Source organism: Elgaria multicarinata, chromosome 2, assembly GCF_023053635.1.
Source record: "Elgaria multicarinata webbii isolate HBS135686 ecotype San Diego chromosome 2, rElgMul1.1.pri, whole genome shotgun sequence".
NCBI classification, from domain to species: domain Eukaryota; kingdom Metazoa; phylum Chordata; class Lepidosauria; order Squamata; family Anguidae; genus Elgaria; species Elgaria multicarinata.
In genome coordinates, this window is record NC_086172.1 from 173,588,141 (window position 1) to 173,605,147 (window position 17,007).

The following is a 17,007-nucleotide window of genomic DNA, read 5'->3' on the forward strand; positions in this document are numbered from 1 at the left end:
CACATTTTAATGCACTGTATTTCCTCCAAAGTGATGAGATAAGCAGGGGACTCAGCCAACATGATGCTACCCAATGAGGGTATCACAGCAGCGAGGGGCAGGCTGAGATGGAAGGGGCTTTGGAGGGCACCTTGCCTGGGCACCCTCGGACTTGGCAGCACTTCTGTTTCCCCCTCAAAACAGAATGCCCCTGCGCTGTATATAAAGCTTCTTTTGAAACTCAGAGAGGGATATTTCAAAGAGCAGTTTGCAATCCACAATGTGCCCACCTGCATACCCAGCGAGCCCATATACTTTTTTTTAAAAAAAAGTCACAGAGGTCCTTTTGTTAAAGGAGCTCAAAGAGGCATGGAAAGTTCCCTCCCCCCCACACACACGATGACTGTGCGAGTTAGGTTAGGATGAAACCTGGTGGCTGGCCCAAAGTTACCCGTTAAGCTCTGTGGTTGATGGAAGATTCCAACTTGGGTCTCCCTGCTCTAAATCCAATAGTCCAGCCACTGCATCACGCAGGCTCTCATCATAAATTGCTGCCTAAATACTGGAGACGGGTACAGCTATAGAAGGACAGACTTGGCAACCTCTTATTCCAGAAAGCTTGCATCCAAACTGGCAGAAAGCCAATTTGGATGGCTTTAAAAGGGGTTGGATAAATTCCTGGAGGAGAAGGCTACCAATGGCTACTAGCCCTGATGGTTGTGTGCCACATCCAGTATTCGAGGCAGTAAGCCTGGGTGCACCAGTTGCTGGGGAACATGGGTGGGAGGGTGCTGTTGCACCATGTTCTGCTTTGTTGGTCCCTGGCTGGTTGGCCATTATGTGAACAGAGTGCTGGACTAGATGGACCCTTGGTCTGATCCAGCAGGGCTCTTCCTTGGTTCTTATGTTCCATTCTGGAAGTGGTAGTTACAGTACATTTCCTGGGTTGCACTAGCTTTCCGTTGTGCTAGTGCAACCCAGTACCACTAGCACAGCATGTTTGCCAGCACTGAACGCTGCCCTAAAACCTCTCTTCAACACTCAGCCTGCTTGTCATAACAACAGACATTGCAAAGGTGAGGGCAATAATCCTGGCCTACACTGCAGTCATTGTAAGGTGGAAGTCCCTAACCCAGTGCCCTCCAGATGTGTTGGGACTACAACACCCAGCATCCACAGCCAATGGCCATGCTGACTGTGATGATGGGGATTGTAGTCCAATACATCCGGCAGGCACCAGATTGAGGAAGGCTGTTGGAAGGTATTCCTGAGATAATGTTAAAACACCACAAAAAATGGTAAGCATATTGTTAAAAAGAAATATTAATGAGGGCTGCAATCCAAGTAAAGCCATCTGTACAGCACCATGTATATTGATGGTGCTATATAAATAAATAAATAAATAAATAAATAATAATAATAATAATAATTTTCAATCAGATTATCATCTGAGTTTTAGTTAATGGGTCAAATGATCTATCCATTAAGTTTGCATGTGGGTACAAAAAAAACAGCATTTCTGGAGCAAAAACATGTTTCCTTTGGTTTTGGGACAATGCACGCACACTACACAACAGGCATCATCTCAGAAGAAGCATTCCCTCCGGTATGTAAGAAGGGAGAACACCTCTTCAAGATTATGCTTGCCAACTGCAGCTTTCATATTAAAAGTTGCATTAAAATAAATATGTATTAAAATGTGTATTAAAACTCAGCTTTAAAAAATGCTGCCCAATTAATCATGGGCACCTTTTAAAAATGCATTAAGCTAAACAAATAATTAATTAAACACTGCTGCCCATCGTCATTATCATAATCATAACTTCTTCATAGAACCATAGAATAGTAGAGTTGGAAGGGGCCTCTAAGGCCATTGAGTCCAACCCCCTGCTCAATGAGGGAATCCACCTCAAAGCTAGTGTGGGAGAGCCCACGACCTCCCTAGGTCATTGATTCCATTGTCATCCTGCTCTAACAGTCAGGAAGTATTTCCTGATGTCCAGCCAGAATCTGGCTTCCTGTAACTTCAGCCCATTATTCCGTGTTCTGCACTCTTGGAGGATGGAGAAGAGATCCTGGCCCTCCTCTGTGTGACAACCTTTCAAGTATTTGAAGAGTGCTATCATGTCTCCCCTCAATCTTCTCTTATTCAGGCTAAACATGCCCAATTCTTTCAGTCTCTCTCATAGGGCTTAGTTTCCAGACCGCTGATCATCCTCATTGCCCTCCTCTGAACACGCTCCAGCTTGTCTGCATCCTTCTTGAAGTGTGGTGCCCAGAACTGGACGCAATACTCAAGATGAGGCCTAACCAGGGCTGAATAGGGGAACCAATTATTTTTAAACAAGAGCAGGAACCTTTAAGAAGTAGCAAACACGACTGGATGAATTTAGGTCTTGGGCTGAAAAGCATTACATGAAAGGCACTTTGTTTCACGTACACTGATGAAAGACAGTTTTCAAACTCTAGCAGAAAACCTCAAATGTCAGGAACCAAGAGGTCCCTGATATGGAATGAGGGGCTTATTTCCTGCCACACATTTTAATTTGTCATCAGAAATCCCAGAGCTTTGGAGGCCCAAGCAGCTGTTGCACTAACAGGTGGTGTTCGCTAGATCAGGCTGTGTCAGGGTTGGGAAAGCTAATTAATATTTGCCTCGGATAACTCGATACACCAGATAACGGGGAGAAAAGCACAAAACAATACGAAACCCAATTTTTAAAGGGCTCCTCAAGAAACCCAGTCTAACCCCACATAATGATATCATCAGTTAATTCCAATTCAGTGATCTTACCAAAGTTATGGGAAGCATTTGCACTGCCTGTTTAAAACCAGTGTATCTAAATGGCAAGAGAGGTAGAGCTGGAAGTCTGAGCCCAGTACAAGATTTTATTTATTTACTTAGTTTATATTCTACCCGTTGGTCTTGCCTATTTATGGCGCCTTTTCCCCTACAAGAACATAATCCTTTGTTTACACCACAGCAGGTTATGTGGCACTTTGAAAGCTGCCTTATGCTGAGGCAGACCATGGGTCCATCTAGCCAAATACAGTTGATACTGGCCCCATTCAGAAGATACCTTAAACCATGGCTTTAACCATGATGGTTAACCCAGAAGGCCAGGCTGTGTTCAGAAGACACCTTAAACCACAGCTTTAACCATGGTGAATGAAGCAAAAAGCTTTATTCACCATGGTTAAAGCCATGGTTTAAGGTGTCTTCTGAACACAGCCTGGCTTTCTGGATTAACCACCATAGTTAAAGCCATGGTTTAAGGTGTCTTCTGAACACAGCCTGGCTTTCTGGATTAACCACCATAGTTAAAGCCATGGTTTAAGGTGTCTTCTGAACACAGCCTGGCTTTCTGGATTAACCACCATAGTTAAAGCCATGGTTTAAGGTGTCTTCTGAACACAGCCTGGCTTTCTGGATTAACCACCATAGTTAAAGCCATGGTTTAAGGTGTCTTCTGAACGGGCCCAATGACTGGCAATGGCTCTCTCAGGCTTTCAGACAGGAGGTTTTCCAGGCCTACTTGGAGATGCTGGTGACCGAACCTAGGTGCAAAGCATGTGCTCTACCAATGAGCTCCGACCATTCCCTGTGGAATCAGACTGTTTCCCTCCACTGTCCCAACTCTAGCTGCAAAGTGAAGCATAGTTACATGCACACAAAAGCCGTGCAACCTCTGCTCCTGAGCCAAACATGCACTATCTACCTGTGTTAAGCTTAACCTCTGTGCGTTCTTCCTTCAAATACTCAACGCAACCCATGGCAATCTACAAGAACGCCTTCCATTTTCCAAGCTTTGGGAGTCTCGTATATTGTCCCCAGATGGAGACACTGACTGGGTTCAGATGACACGATAACCCACGATGGGTTAGGTAATCCATGCTGGGTTATTTAACCCTTGGTGGTTTATCATGTTGTGTGGCAGGATTTTTTTTAACTCACAGTGGGGTTGTGTGTGTGTTTTTTGCCAAAATAACCCACACAAATAACCAACAATGTGCAGCGTGGGTTATTTAAACCACCATTGGTTATCGTGTCGTGTGGAGGGCATCGTCGGTTAATTTTGTTGGCTACAAAGTCACTAGGCAAGAGCAGTCAAAGTGGAGGCTGCCGCTCTACTCAAGCCGGCAGAACTCTATTTTCGGCAGCAAGGAATGATGGGATACAAGCGAGAGGACTGAGGGGAGGGAGGGAGGGTGGGGAACAGGTTAGTCAACACAGCGTGGATTACTAATTCACTCACAGTGGCTTATAAACAACACAGTTGATTATTTCTCTGATTGTGTGGGGAGCACCTGCAAAATAACCAATTGTGAGTTGACTATTATCCCACCATTGACTATCGCAGCTTCTGAATGCAGGCCACTGGTTCATACAGTCAGAACCTTCATGCTATTTGCACTGGGAAGCAAGCCCACCAGGAGGCCTGGGGGAGGTTGCATGGGAACTGCCCACTCCAGGCCTCCCTCCCATTCATAATTAAATGGTGCATGGACAATGGGCATTCCCCTGATAGATGGAAGCCATCATTGGGCTTTTGGTCAGAGAATAAAATCTAACCTCTCCCACAGCAAACGACCAGCTCTGATATTTTTACTGGCCTGCTGCTGCCGGGCAAATCAAGCCATCAGTTTCCTTTTTCTTTTTTAATACTGTGCAACTGAAAATGAACAGCTATTTCTCCTCGACTGCCAACAGCAACCTTGAAAGCATTAATGCGATCCAGCCGAATTCTCAACTGATCCATAAAAGTACAGACAAGGAAAGAAAGAGTAGGAGAGAAACAAATACCACATTTAGCCACCCAAATAAAACATTGGTTTGGGCAGGAAGTAGACTATTTTATAAAGATCTTTCTGCATTGCCTTACTTTTCTTTTTTTAAAAAAACACCTCTGCTTTGGGGGCAAAATAAGGTGGTGTGGTTCCCTGATGGAATACCATCTCACTGACAGGAACATTAAAACTTACCCAAATTTTCCCAGCAGTTCAAGCTCCGGAACCGGCGGTCCGTAGGTCTCTACGTACAATGGCTGATAGTCGTACAGGACTTCTTCGATCTTTGGCACAGGCGCTAAGGAAATATGCTGACCCTGTTGAAAAGAAAGAGCGGGATGTTTAAGACTGTGGTATATTTTAGGAGGTTTGTGCTCGGAAGGTAATGTCGACCCTTATAAAACTGGACTGAAAACATCACGTCAAGTGCTCGCTGGCCATTATATGATCCATTTCCTGCTTCTAACTTGAAATTCTTTCCTAGGAGCTTAACAGTATAGGAATAAAGGTTTGTTAGCTATAATTCTTTGGAGAAGGAGGGGGTGGAAAATAAGATTTACTGTAACTGAGTTCAGCTGCTTCCCTGTGTCACTGGTGAACTTATTAGGTAAAAACTTTCATTTATCAGAAGGCAATGTCAAACAAATCTCACACGGCAAGCCTATTGCAATTTGTAATCAATTATTTCCTGAAAGCTCCAATTAGAAGGGGGAAGCTACTTTTAATTTCTCTCTGCAGGGCTTTATAAACTACCATATATAACGGCTTTCAGGATGGGCTTTTACAATGGAATTAAAATTAATTCATTCACCAAATTCCCATTCATTTCAGGACTGAGAGGGAGAAGCTCACAGACATAAAAGTTTAATTCCATATGGTACTTCTGCAAACTAACAGCCTCAGAGAAATAACTAGGATTCATTTAAAATTCCTGTCAGTGTTAAATTCCTATGGGATGCAAGTTAGGTGCCATAGTGACCTCCGAATTCACATCTGCTACTAGTGACGTGTGTGTTTTTTCTGATCCCTGCCTTAGCCAGGAAGTTAACATAGGTTAAGGCTTGAGTACATTTCTACAACAGGGCCAGTCAGAATTTGTGATTAATAATACTTAATACCTAACATTTCTATATCACCTCAGCGCACTACACACAACTCCTTACTAATCCTTCCAACAATCCTGCGAGGTAAGATTAATATTACTTAGTTATTTAAAGCATTTTTATTCTACTTCTCAGGCAAAATGGCTCCCAGAACGATTCACATACTGTCAATGAAAACAAGACAATCCCTGACGGCAGGGTTACAATCTAAAAATACACAATACAAAAGGGAAAAAAGGATGAAGAAGAAAATGTTTTTTGCAATATTATCCTCATATTGCAATTGGGAGGGGGGGTGGCAAACCAGTTTACCACGCTGTCCAAACTCGTTAATCCTATGGTTAGTTGAAGCAAGCCAGCTTCATAACCCACGGTTTTAAATTGGTTTGTTTCAACTAACCATAGTTAAGATTATAGTTCCGATGACACAGAAAACTGTGGTTAATCTAAAACAGAAGTGGACAAATCTAATCTCTTTCCTCACAGCAGTGCTAGAGGAACAGGGGGGAGCGCGCAAACCAGAGGCTTTCCGTGGCTTATTCTTGTAATACTACAGTTTAACACTACATTCAAAACAGCCCAATGAGCTCATGCCTAGCAGATACTCGACCTGAGAACTTGCCAGCCATATTCTTGTCTACTATACCAGGGGTAGGCAAAAGGTAGATCTCCAGAGATTTTGGACTTCAACTCCCAGAAGCCCCTGCCAGCACAGCCAATGGTAAAGAATGCTGGGAGTTGAAATCCCAAACATCTGGAGATCTACTTTCTGCCTGCCCCTCTACTATACTACAATAGCCTCTTGTAGTATGTCCAGTTGCTACGTTCCAAGGCAAGGTGTCATAATGACCGCCACCTCCCAGCCAAATATAATCAACCTCAAGAGAAGGGTGTGTGGTGTAGTGGCTAAAGTGTCGGACTGGGAGTCGGGAGATCCGGGTTCTAGTCCCCACTTGGCCATGGAAGCTCACTGGTGACTTCGAGCCAGTCACAAACTCAGCCCAACCTACCTCACAGGGTTGTTGTTGTGAGGATAAAATGGAGCGGAGGAGGAGGATTATGTATGCCACCTTGGGTTCCTTGGAGGAAAAAAGGCGGGATATAAATGCAATAAAATAAAATAAATAAGGGAAGTTTCAAGAAAGGAGCACGCGACACTCCTGATGATCTCTGCATCTCCCTAAGGTGGCCAACTTCACACTTTCAGAGCCAATGGATGATGCGGATGGGACAGGGACATAAAAGGCTAGGATAGAGATGGGGAAGGTGAGGGCTGATGATTGATTAGCACAACTGCATGCACAGCGCATTGATCTTCACATTTCTTGGTGCCGGGGGCTAGATCCTTTGGCAGAAGAGCAGATTACATAGTTGCAATTCCTGCAGGTCTCTCAAGCAACTGCAGTATACAACAGGAATTGTCCATTCAGATGGCTGCACATGCTGCAGTTTTAATGTTAACCGAGACAGTCAGAGACTGGCAACAGTAAATGCGAAGAGAATCCGAGCACAAGGGCCTCTCCGGATCAGCAAGGGCCTACAATTTCAACACTCCATCCCAAGCTTTGGCTGGCAGGCACGGAGGGGGTGGACATGGGGGGGGCAGCAGCTAAGCTTTTGTTCAGGCAGCGCTGTCCATCAAGACAGCAGGGAGTCCCTGGGCCCAAAAGCTGCTTCTGCTTCGCGTGAACCTTGCAGACCTAACATTTGGTCCCTGTGGTCATGGGTTTTTCTCATTCCCTTTGGATGTTGTAATGTTTTCACAGGAGAAAGTGACACCATCCAAATGGCCGCTGGAACGGTTTCCAAAAACACAGACAACAGGGGTAAGGATAGGGTGTGTGTTTTTGTATGCTTCATTACTCATCATGGTCTGTTTTACAGTACCCCCAACTCTAGAAACTGAAGAACCCTCCAAAGGTTTAACTGATATTAGAATGCTGACATAGGCCTTATCCTTGCCACAAAGCAATAAATACGGATTACCACTTAATTTTTGAGGACGATAGGAGCAAAATATCAAACAGTTGGACGACGGCAACAGGATGTATAACCGCATGCCAGCTCTGTCCCTGTTTGCAACCTACTGGAAAGGCAGCTTTGCAGCATCCCAGAGGCTTTGACAAAGCCGAGATAGAGTCAGGGTAACTGAACGCACATTGTCTAACAACTACTCTTCTAGAATTTACACTTGAAGAAGAGCTCTGTATAACTTAAAACCAGCTACTTCCAACATTTTGAGCCTTAACTTGGTCCAATAAAAAGTTTCTGCCTTGCTTGGTCTGGGACAAGCCACAAAATACATCATGCCTCATGAGAAAGCAGGTTTAGCAAAGTTATGTCCAAAGAACAATGAGATATTGGTTAAGACCAATCTTAACCAAGCTCAAACAATCTTTTAAAAGCATTGTGTAATTTACCGATGCTGCCTCCATTGGATCAATGCAGCTACCAACACTTTGGCCTTAGCTAGACCTAAGGTTTATCCTGGGATCGTCCCAGGGTCATCCCTGTTCATGTAAATGGCACACAGGATATCCCGGAAGCAGGCAGGGATGACCCCGGGACGATCCCGGGATAAACCTTAGGTCTAGCTGAGGCCTTTGACTCTTCGTTTTCAGCTCATCCCTGCTTTTATTTCTCTTTTAATTATGCCCAGAGCATTCAAATGTCAGAAAATGCAGCAGAATTCCCTTCAGGGAGGGGGGAAAAGACTTGCTATAGACACCTCAACTCAAATTTTTATTCTATGCCACCCCACCTCCTAAATCAAGCTTTAATTTTTCCTGATTCTGATCAAATTACCTGTATCAACACCCAGGACGAGAAGGGAGAAACTGATAGATTAAGAAGACTCAATTTAATATTATTTTAACTTCTAACCCTTTCCATCTTCTGCAATCCTTTGAAAACACACAAATGTCAGCTGAAATACAGAATACCAAACCTGCTCTTTTAATTCCCATGCAAAAAGAGTTTCTTTCTCTGCCAGCACAACTCAAAAGTCCTGCCACTCATAATTCAGTCAAGGTCCCAGCCCCCCAGTCCCAGAATAAGCAACCATCCCCAACTCCTTAAAGAAAAAAGCATTGGCTACTTCAGAATTTGATTTAAAGGTTACCTAATGACAAACTCCTGTTGCATTTCTTGGCAAAAGTAATTACACACAAATACAGCCAAAAAAGGACAGGGAAATTTCCAAAATAAAAAGGCATTACAAAAAAAAGGAGGGAGGGTCTTGAATAATTTAGATGCATGCACTGAAATGCTGTATGTATTTAATATATCAGAAATATGACACCCAGGTCAATATGAACAAATTGCACGAGGCAGACTGCTTAATACATACTTTAATTAATGCAACATGGACTATAAATAGGCAGAAACAGACAGTGTAAGGAGTAATCTGAATATACTTAATTATTGCTCGAAATATGTCTCATTTGCAGTTTTGTCGTTAGTTGTAGAGAATGCCTTTAATCACTTGGAGGGATCCTATCTTTTCTATGTGCTACAATCTATATATATATAAAATGCTTAGGTATGTTTCTGTGCAGGCTTCAGCTGATACAGGTTGCTAAGCAACAGTAACATGTAACGTCAGCTGATACAGGTTGCTAAGCCCCTCGCCTGACTCCTCTGGGCTTTCCAAGATAATCCTACCCCCCTTTCTGCCTCTTCGCTCCCCCCCCACACACACGAAGGAGGCAGTGCCATAGTCCGGAGCATGAGCAAGGCACAGCCGGGGCCCTTGGTTGCCGGGTGGGAGGCCGCTCGCCTGCTGCGAGCCGAGGCCCTGGCCTAATCTCATGAGAGCTGGGCGGGAAGCCCAAGGCTGACAGGAACCCTGGGAAGAGGGGGACACCTGCTCCCCCTCCCCCTGACCTCCCTGCCCCCAAGGTCTGCCAGATGGCGCTGTATCGGCGGCCTCCAAGCAGCCCGCGCCCCCACGATATTTAATTAATAAACTTTAAGTTATGCTACAACGGCGTATGTTACGCCGGGTACAGCTAGTATTTGAAATTTGGGCTAGGTTACCCCTGGCAATCAAGGCCCTATATGTCCACGGCAAAATCAACCATTTAACTCTTATTATTTCTTGATTAGGAAACAGAACTCTCTCTTTGCATGGTCACTCTCTTGAACCCCTAATCACGGTCGAAACGATCAAGGTACTTGAAATTAATAATGTGCCACAAGATTATTTTGCAATGACACTGTTCTATATCTGGCCAAACCTAAGTCCTCCTTTGAACAATGTACAGGAGATATTAGATAGCTTCATGGGATGACCCCATTGGGTTCCAGTTTTATAGGAGAGGGAGAAAAATGTCTCCCTATCCACAGCCTCCACACCATACATGATTTTGTACGCCTCTATCAGGTCTCCCCTTAGCCTCCTTTTTTCTAAGCTAAACAATCCCAGCTGTTGTAACCTTCCCTCATAGGAGAGATTCTCCAGCCCCTTGATCGTTTTAGTTTTTCTGCACAGAGAAACAGAGGATAGGGGAAATAGGAAAAGAATATGTAGTTGTTTCAGCTACACATACTTAGGATTAATTACAACTGGGTATGGGGACTATGCAGTTGTGCCAAAGGCTTTGTAGTTATTAGAGAACTTTCCTTTAAAATATTATCCAGATGGCATTTGAATCTGACACCTCATAAGTTGTCACATATAAAGTACTCAACGCACTAAATATTGCTAGAAAAAAGGCAGAGGACTGGGACTTATTTTCACTGTTGGTGGGGATATATCACACTCCAGGTATATTGGACGAGAAGGGCAGGTGCATCATAAAAATAAATCATGGGTTATCTTATATTCCTAGATCCAAACGTAGACTTGCTAGGGCTTCCTAACCCAGAGAGAATTCTTCAGATTAGGAATTTAATCTTCATTCTTCTAAAAGCAATTAAATTTCAGGTAACTGAAGAACAGGAAACTCCCATCAATCAAGGAATTGTATGATAAACTGTAGGAGATCCTTATAAACCATCAACTCAGATGAAGACAGCATCTAATTCTTGGCACACTGAAGGTTTTCTGGAAAAGGAGACTTCCTTTCCTAACGAACGCTGACTTTGCAAATTGGAAAAAAGAAGAGATCAGTTTAGTTTTCTCCAAGTGTTATTTATCATTTTGAGCATTCCACACTTATATCACTCTTCTCTCTTAACATTGGCTTTGAGGGTGTGCTTTAATGAGCTGTATCCTGAATCTTTAAAGCTGTTTTTTCAAGTCTTTCCCCCCTCGGCAGGGCTGGGCTGGGCGGGGGGGGGGGCACTGGGGCCAGTTGGCATGGGCCTATGATTTTGAGGGAGCCTACTCCAAGTCCCCCTGGGCAAAGTTGCTTGACTTTTCTGTTGTTGTTGATTAATTTGCCCAAAGAAAAGCACGTAAAGCATTTCTGAATGTGAAGAAGAAATGTCTTATATAGATCTTGAATAAAAGTGCTTGCCATTACCTTTTTTATAAATCGTTCTAGTTCATATGCATTCAGAACTGATTGAAAAATACTTAATGAGCAGTTTGAAATGGGGCCTACATTTCCCATCTGGGCTTTGCCCGGCCCTGCCCCTGGGTTTGTTGGTGATTTGACTTGTTATGAAATGGGCCATTATTTTTGCAGAGTAAAGTCATTACAATAAACCACCCAGAGAGCTTCGGCTATGGGGCGGTATATAAATGTAATAAATAGACACCTATAAAGAGACACCTATGGTGGCATTGTTATCATTATATGGAGAATTAAATTGTAGCAAAGAGACAAAAGAATTGATAACGAATTTGTTAACTGCAGCAAGGTTTATGATATCTAGGAACTGGAAGGTTCAAGGGGATTATCATATAGAAGATTGGTATAAAGAAATATGGGATATTGCTATTAATGACAAATTAACATGTAATATAAAAGTTAGACGAGGAATGATAAAAACAAGTGATTTTGAGGGAATATGGAAACAGTTCCTAGAATTTGTTTTATCTAAGGGGAGTGGGAAAGCACCTCCAGAAGAAACAATGAGATTTTGGAAACAGGAATAAGATCCCGTGGTGGGGGGTGCACTTTTATGTTAAGTATGATTATGTTAATAGAAGAAGTTAGAATATATGCTATCAAATGATATACGACAATTTATGTATTATGTAGTATCGTTTTTTTATTGTATTGATGTATGTAGTGTATTAAAGTATTAAATAAAAAAAATAAAAAAAAATAAATGTAATAAATAAATAGTTGCTTTTGGAAAACAACAGGATTTACTTCAGAGTCGGCACTTTTGGAATTGCACAGTTTTAAATGGAACGGTTCTGAAGTGTCTCCAAAAAAAGGAAATACCAGTGCAATAATATATGGCAATATCAGTCTCCTTGGCCACAGAGCAAGTTTCAGGATTACCTGGCATGCAACTACTGAGCTTCTTCTTGACCATTCCCATCAATACATCAACACTTCCTGGACGGCTACCACATCTGCAGTGCCAGATGTGGACAGTGATTGGACCGGGGGGGGGGGTTATCTGTGGGTGTTTCTTGGAACTAGTCAGAAGAATTTATTTATTTATTTAATTACATTTATATACCGCCCCACAGCCGAAGCTCTCTGGGCGGTTCACAAAAATTTTAAAAACATAAAAACAGTATAAAAACAACAGTATCCATTTAAAAACAACAATTCTGGGGTCCATTAAAAACAAACTTAACGTTGTTAAATGCTGTTAAAATGCCTGGGAGAAAAGAAAAGTCTTGACCTGGCGCCGAAAAGATAACAACGTTGGTGCCAGGTGAGCCTCATCGGGAAGATCATTCCACAGTCGGGGGGGGGGGCAACCACTGAGAAGGCCCTCTCCCTTGTTGCCATACTCCGAGCTTCCCTCGGAGTAGGCGCTCGGAGGAGGCATCAAATTCTCCTTGGCGTCCCCGTCTACCATGCACGAGACAACATTCTGTCTACAAAGGATAAACCACACAAACTAAAAAAATAAAAGAGCTCAAAGCGCACTGAAGAAGTCTTCAGTGCAGCCTTGAAATGAATCCTTCAGCTAGGATAAATCGCAATTGGCCTGAGGTTAAAACTTTCACAGCTCAGTGATAGGGGCACACGCTGGTGCTTATAACCAACTGGTGCTCTCCAAGTATGTTGGACTACAACTCCCAGGATGGATGGATAGGGCATGCTGGGAGTTGCAATACAACACATCTGGACAGCATCAGGTTTAGGAAGGTGGGCCCAATGATTGGCATCTGCAGCTAAAAGGATTTCAGGCATCACTGCGAATTGCACACAAAGGACTCCGAAGTTTTCCACTCTGCTCTGATTGCGAAGTACTCCCAGGCATCCTGCCTTAATTGTGCTATGAAGCCAAAAGATTCCCTGTATTTAGCCCCTACTTTTTGAGCGTATCTTCCGGGGTGCAGGAGCAGGATTTTAAAGAAATGCTTACATCTGCATAAGCTTTAAAGATAGACACCAAAATTGGCACAGTAATAGATATTAGGGAGAGCTTTAAGCATACCAAATTTGAATTGAATTGGGTAATCCGTTGATTTTTTATTATTTTTTTACATTTCCCCCTTTAAACTCACTTCCTGGTATGCAAAGGATCGCTGTCGCCCGGTAGCAAAAACAACAACAACAACCGCGGAAGCTTAGCACAACGGGGATAATCCGAGGGAAGCAGGTACATGGGATGAAGCTCTTTGGCACTGCCAAAAGAGTGGATGAAAGAGAGTGCCAATTTCCATAAAATCTGCATATGCTAATGTAAGAGGCCATGCACGGGTGGGACGTTGCGGACAACTTTTTCTTTTTCACGGAACGGAGACAGGAGTGCAATTGCGTTCCAAGGCAAAGTAAGTTTTTTTTAAAAAAACTCTTGCAACTGCTCCCCACCCCTAACCCCGATGGGCACGGACTGCCCCCGCGCAACTCTGTGCCCGTTTCCAGGACCCCGCAACTCGCGGGGAAGAAGGGACAACCCAGGAGCAGTGGCCGCACCGCCTGCACTCCTTGGGATGGTAGTGGGACCGCAGAAATATTGGGAAATCCGCAGTCCCCGATATCCCTGGGAAAGTCCCTAGTCATCCCGGGTTGCCCCCGGAATCCCCTGTGAATCATGCCAACGCACAGGGATGACCTAGAGACAACCCTGGGATATCTGGCAAGTGTAGACATGCCCTCAGTATTGCCTACATCTACAACAGGCTTCCACAATTCAGTGACTTCTAGATGTGTTGGACCAATGGCTACGCTGGCTGAGGACAATGGAAGCAGGGGGTTGGACTCAATGGCCTTGTAGGCCCCTTCCAACTCTGCTATTCTACGATTCTATGATTCTAAGTTGTAGTCCAACACATCTGGAGGACAACAGGTTGGGGAAGGCTGGGTTACATTGACTGGCAGCAGCATTCCTGGGTTTTGGACAGCGGTATATCCCAGCTCGACTCGGAGATAGTGGGATTGAACCCAGGACCTTCTGCATTCAAAGGAGGTGTCCCACCACTGAGCTCCAAGCCCTCATAAATTCATTTATTTCAGTTTCAATAACACCTTATCCCTAAGTCACGGGACAAGTAACGGCAATTAAAAGTACATCAAAATAAACTGAGTCAAGATACCCAAATTAATCCCACAAATTATGTTGATTTGAACATGGAAAAATATGTGTCTGATTGACAAGGCTTGTAGTTTGCTAAATATCAGAACTGTGCTGCAAATATATATAAATAAGGATTGGCTGAGACCTGGGAAGTTTTGGCTTCTTCAAGCCCTTATCTGAATCCATCCGAAATCTGGCTGGCTCCATAACCTCTGAAATAATAATAATAATAGTAATAATTCTTACCCGCCTCTCCCTTTGGATATACCTTGCACCCATCGCTTATACAGATTTTGCCCCCTCCTTCAACAAGAGCATTAAAAAAAAAAAGCTTGCTGTCACAGGAAAGAGGATGATTAAGAATCAAAATGACAAGCATTTGCTAGTCAAAAGAGAAGACACAGAGGAAGGTTCTCATTTCTTTGCTGATCCTATGTGACATTTCCATAAAGGATAATAGGCACTAAGCTCTTAGCATTCAATGCAAATGGACCCCGCCGTATTTTCCGGCACTTCTTCTGAGAAACAAACCTGCTTGCATTCCTCAGTCTTTCCCCTTGCATCTGAAGAAACTCTTGAGTACCATCAAGGTGAAGCAGGGCCTTCCCTTTTAACAAACCGTAGCCTCCCTCTTCAGGCAGGTAACGGGGCTGTGGAATTAGCCTCCCCTGCCACTTTATCTAACAAAACATTCATTTCAACTGAAAATCTGTATCAATAGCACTCGATGTCAACCTGGTATCGGAAGCAACCAATCAGGGACCTGAAGAACGCTAGGCAGGAATCTGGCCTACGTTCAGCCATCCAGCCACACCAGCAAGGAGTCCTCTTAGTATCAAAGGACCTGTTAAGCCTGTGAGTTTTGGGGTGCAACTTGACAGCAGAATTGGCTTAAGTTTGGTTAAGGGTAAGAACTGGGGTTTCTAACCCCCGATCAATGGTAAAAGGAACTGTATAGAAACCCGGCTTAAAAGTAGTGTCAAGATTCCTACAACAGTGAGCTTTCTTGTTTTCTTTTTAATAAAATGCCGTATGTCTTTGTTTGCTTTTCTGGCATCTCAGAGCTGTTTTGTCTCACGCCTAACGACCAGGTACTTTAGGGGGAAAGGCGGATGTTAAATCGAAGGGGTATAGTTTAACAGTGGCAGGGATTACCAAGTGGTGAGGGGTGATCTTCAATACTTGGGGATGGGGTGGGGTTGCCCTAGTGTACAGGCCCCCACTCCAAGAGTCAGAGCACTAGTTCATAAAAATAAAAGGGGAGAGGTGAATTCAAACAACTCAGAGTGGATGCCTGGAACTGAAAGTGAAATGCCATGGAGGCTGATGAGAGCTCTTCAAAATAACAAGCATGACCAGTCATCCTATCTATAGTTTTACCTTCCTACGTTAATTCAAACACTCTTATAGAATCATAGAATCATAGAATAGCAGAGTTGGAAGGGGCCTACAAGGCCATCGAGTCCAACCCCCTGCTCAATGCAGGAATCCACCCTAAAGCATCCCTGATGGATGGTTGTCCAGCTGCCTCTTGAAGGCCTCTAGTGTGGGAGAGGCCACCACCTCACCAGGCAACTGATTCCATTGTTGTACTGCTCTAACAGTCAGGAAGTTCTTCCTGATGTCCAGCTGGAATCTGGCTTCCTGTAGCTTGAGCTCGTTATTCCGTGTCCTGCACTCTGGGAGGATCAAGAAGAGATCCTGGCCCTCCTCTGTGGGACAACCTTTTAAGTATTTGAAGAGTGCTTCATCAAGTAATGCCAAAGACAAGAGCAAGTGACAGGTTTACAACCTTCTTTCCTTTATTGATCTGTAAACCTGAGCGCAATGAAAATCAATGGAACTTCACCCATCACCCATACATGGGTTCTGCTGAACCCGAGGGCTGCTTTACACATGCATGGACATCACTTGATGGCTTTATAGGCAAATGTCGAATTGAAAAGCACTTGGTGCCCCCAAAGACCGTACCCATGAACTAGTGACGAAGAGCAACTGGTGACCCTGGGTGAAGACGTGTTATTTCCAATCACGTCAAAAGAGACATCCAGCCAGTTCAATAAGACTTGGATAAACAGTGCGATGGGGATGTGAACGTGCGTCAGCAATGGCAGCTTTTGTGCGTGGATCTTTCTTGCTAGATCAGGCTGACTGTGTTTTTAAGTTTCCATGAAACACAAGTAGCGAAGGACTGGATGTTCTTTCTGTATAGCTTGCTCCCTGCTGTAGCCACCATGATAAAGCCATACTTAGTGCAACGATGGGATGCCCTTCTAAAGGGCAGCAGGAAAAGCCAGGTTTCAACTCCAGGAAGGGTCGAGGAGGAGTCTATTGGATGCTATAATCAATGGCTAAATTCCAAAAGCACACCAAGCTATGATTAAGGAAAATGTAACTATGTTTTCTCACGTTGTCTGAACTGACAAATCATGGTCTGTCATCAATTCAGCGAAGCGGAATCCAAAAGCATGGTCTGAATTGGGTTTGCAAGCTATGGTTTGTTCCAGCTATGGTTTAGCATGGTATCTGAATCGAA

At 43.8% G+C, this 17,007-nt stretch overlaps 1 protein-coding gene across 1 annotated transcript in view; it reads right to left on the reverse strand.

Annotated features, from left to right (window-relative positions):
- Window positions 1-17,007, reverse strand: part of MNAT1 (MNAT1 component of CDK activating kinase) — a 168,686-nt gene that overhangs the window by 48,907 nt on the left and 102,772 nt on the right. Inside the window, exon 7 of the mRNA XM_063118222.1 lies at window positions 4,963-5,084. Within this exon, the coding sequence (XP_062974292.1) occupies window positions 4,963-5,084 (122 nt within the window). The remainder of the gene's footprint in view (window positions 1-4,962; window positions 5,085-17,007) is intronic.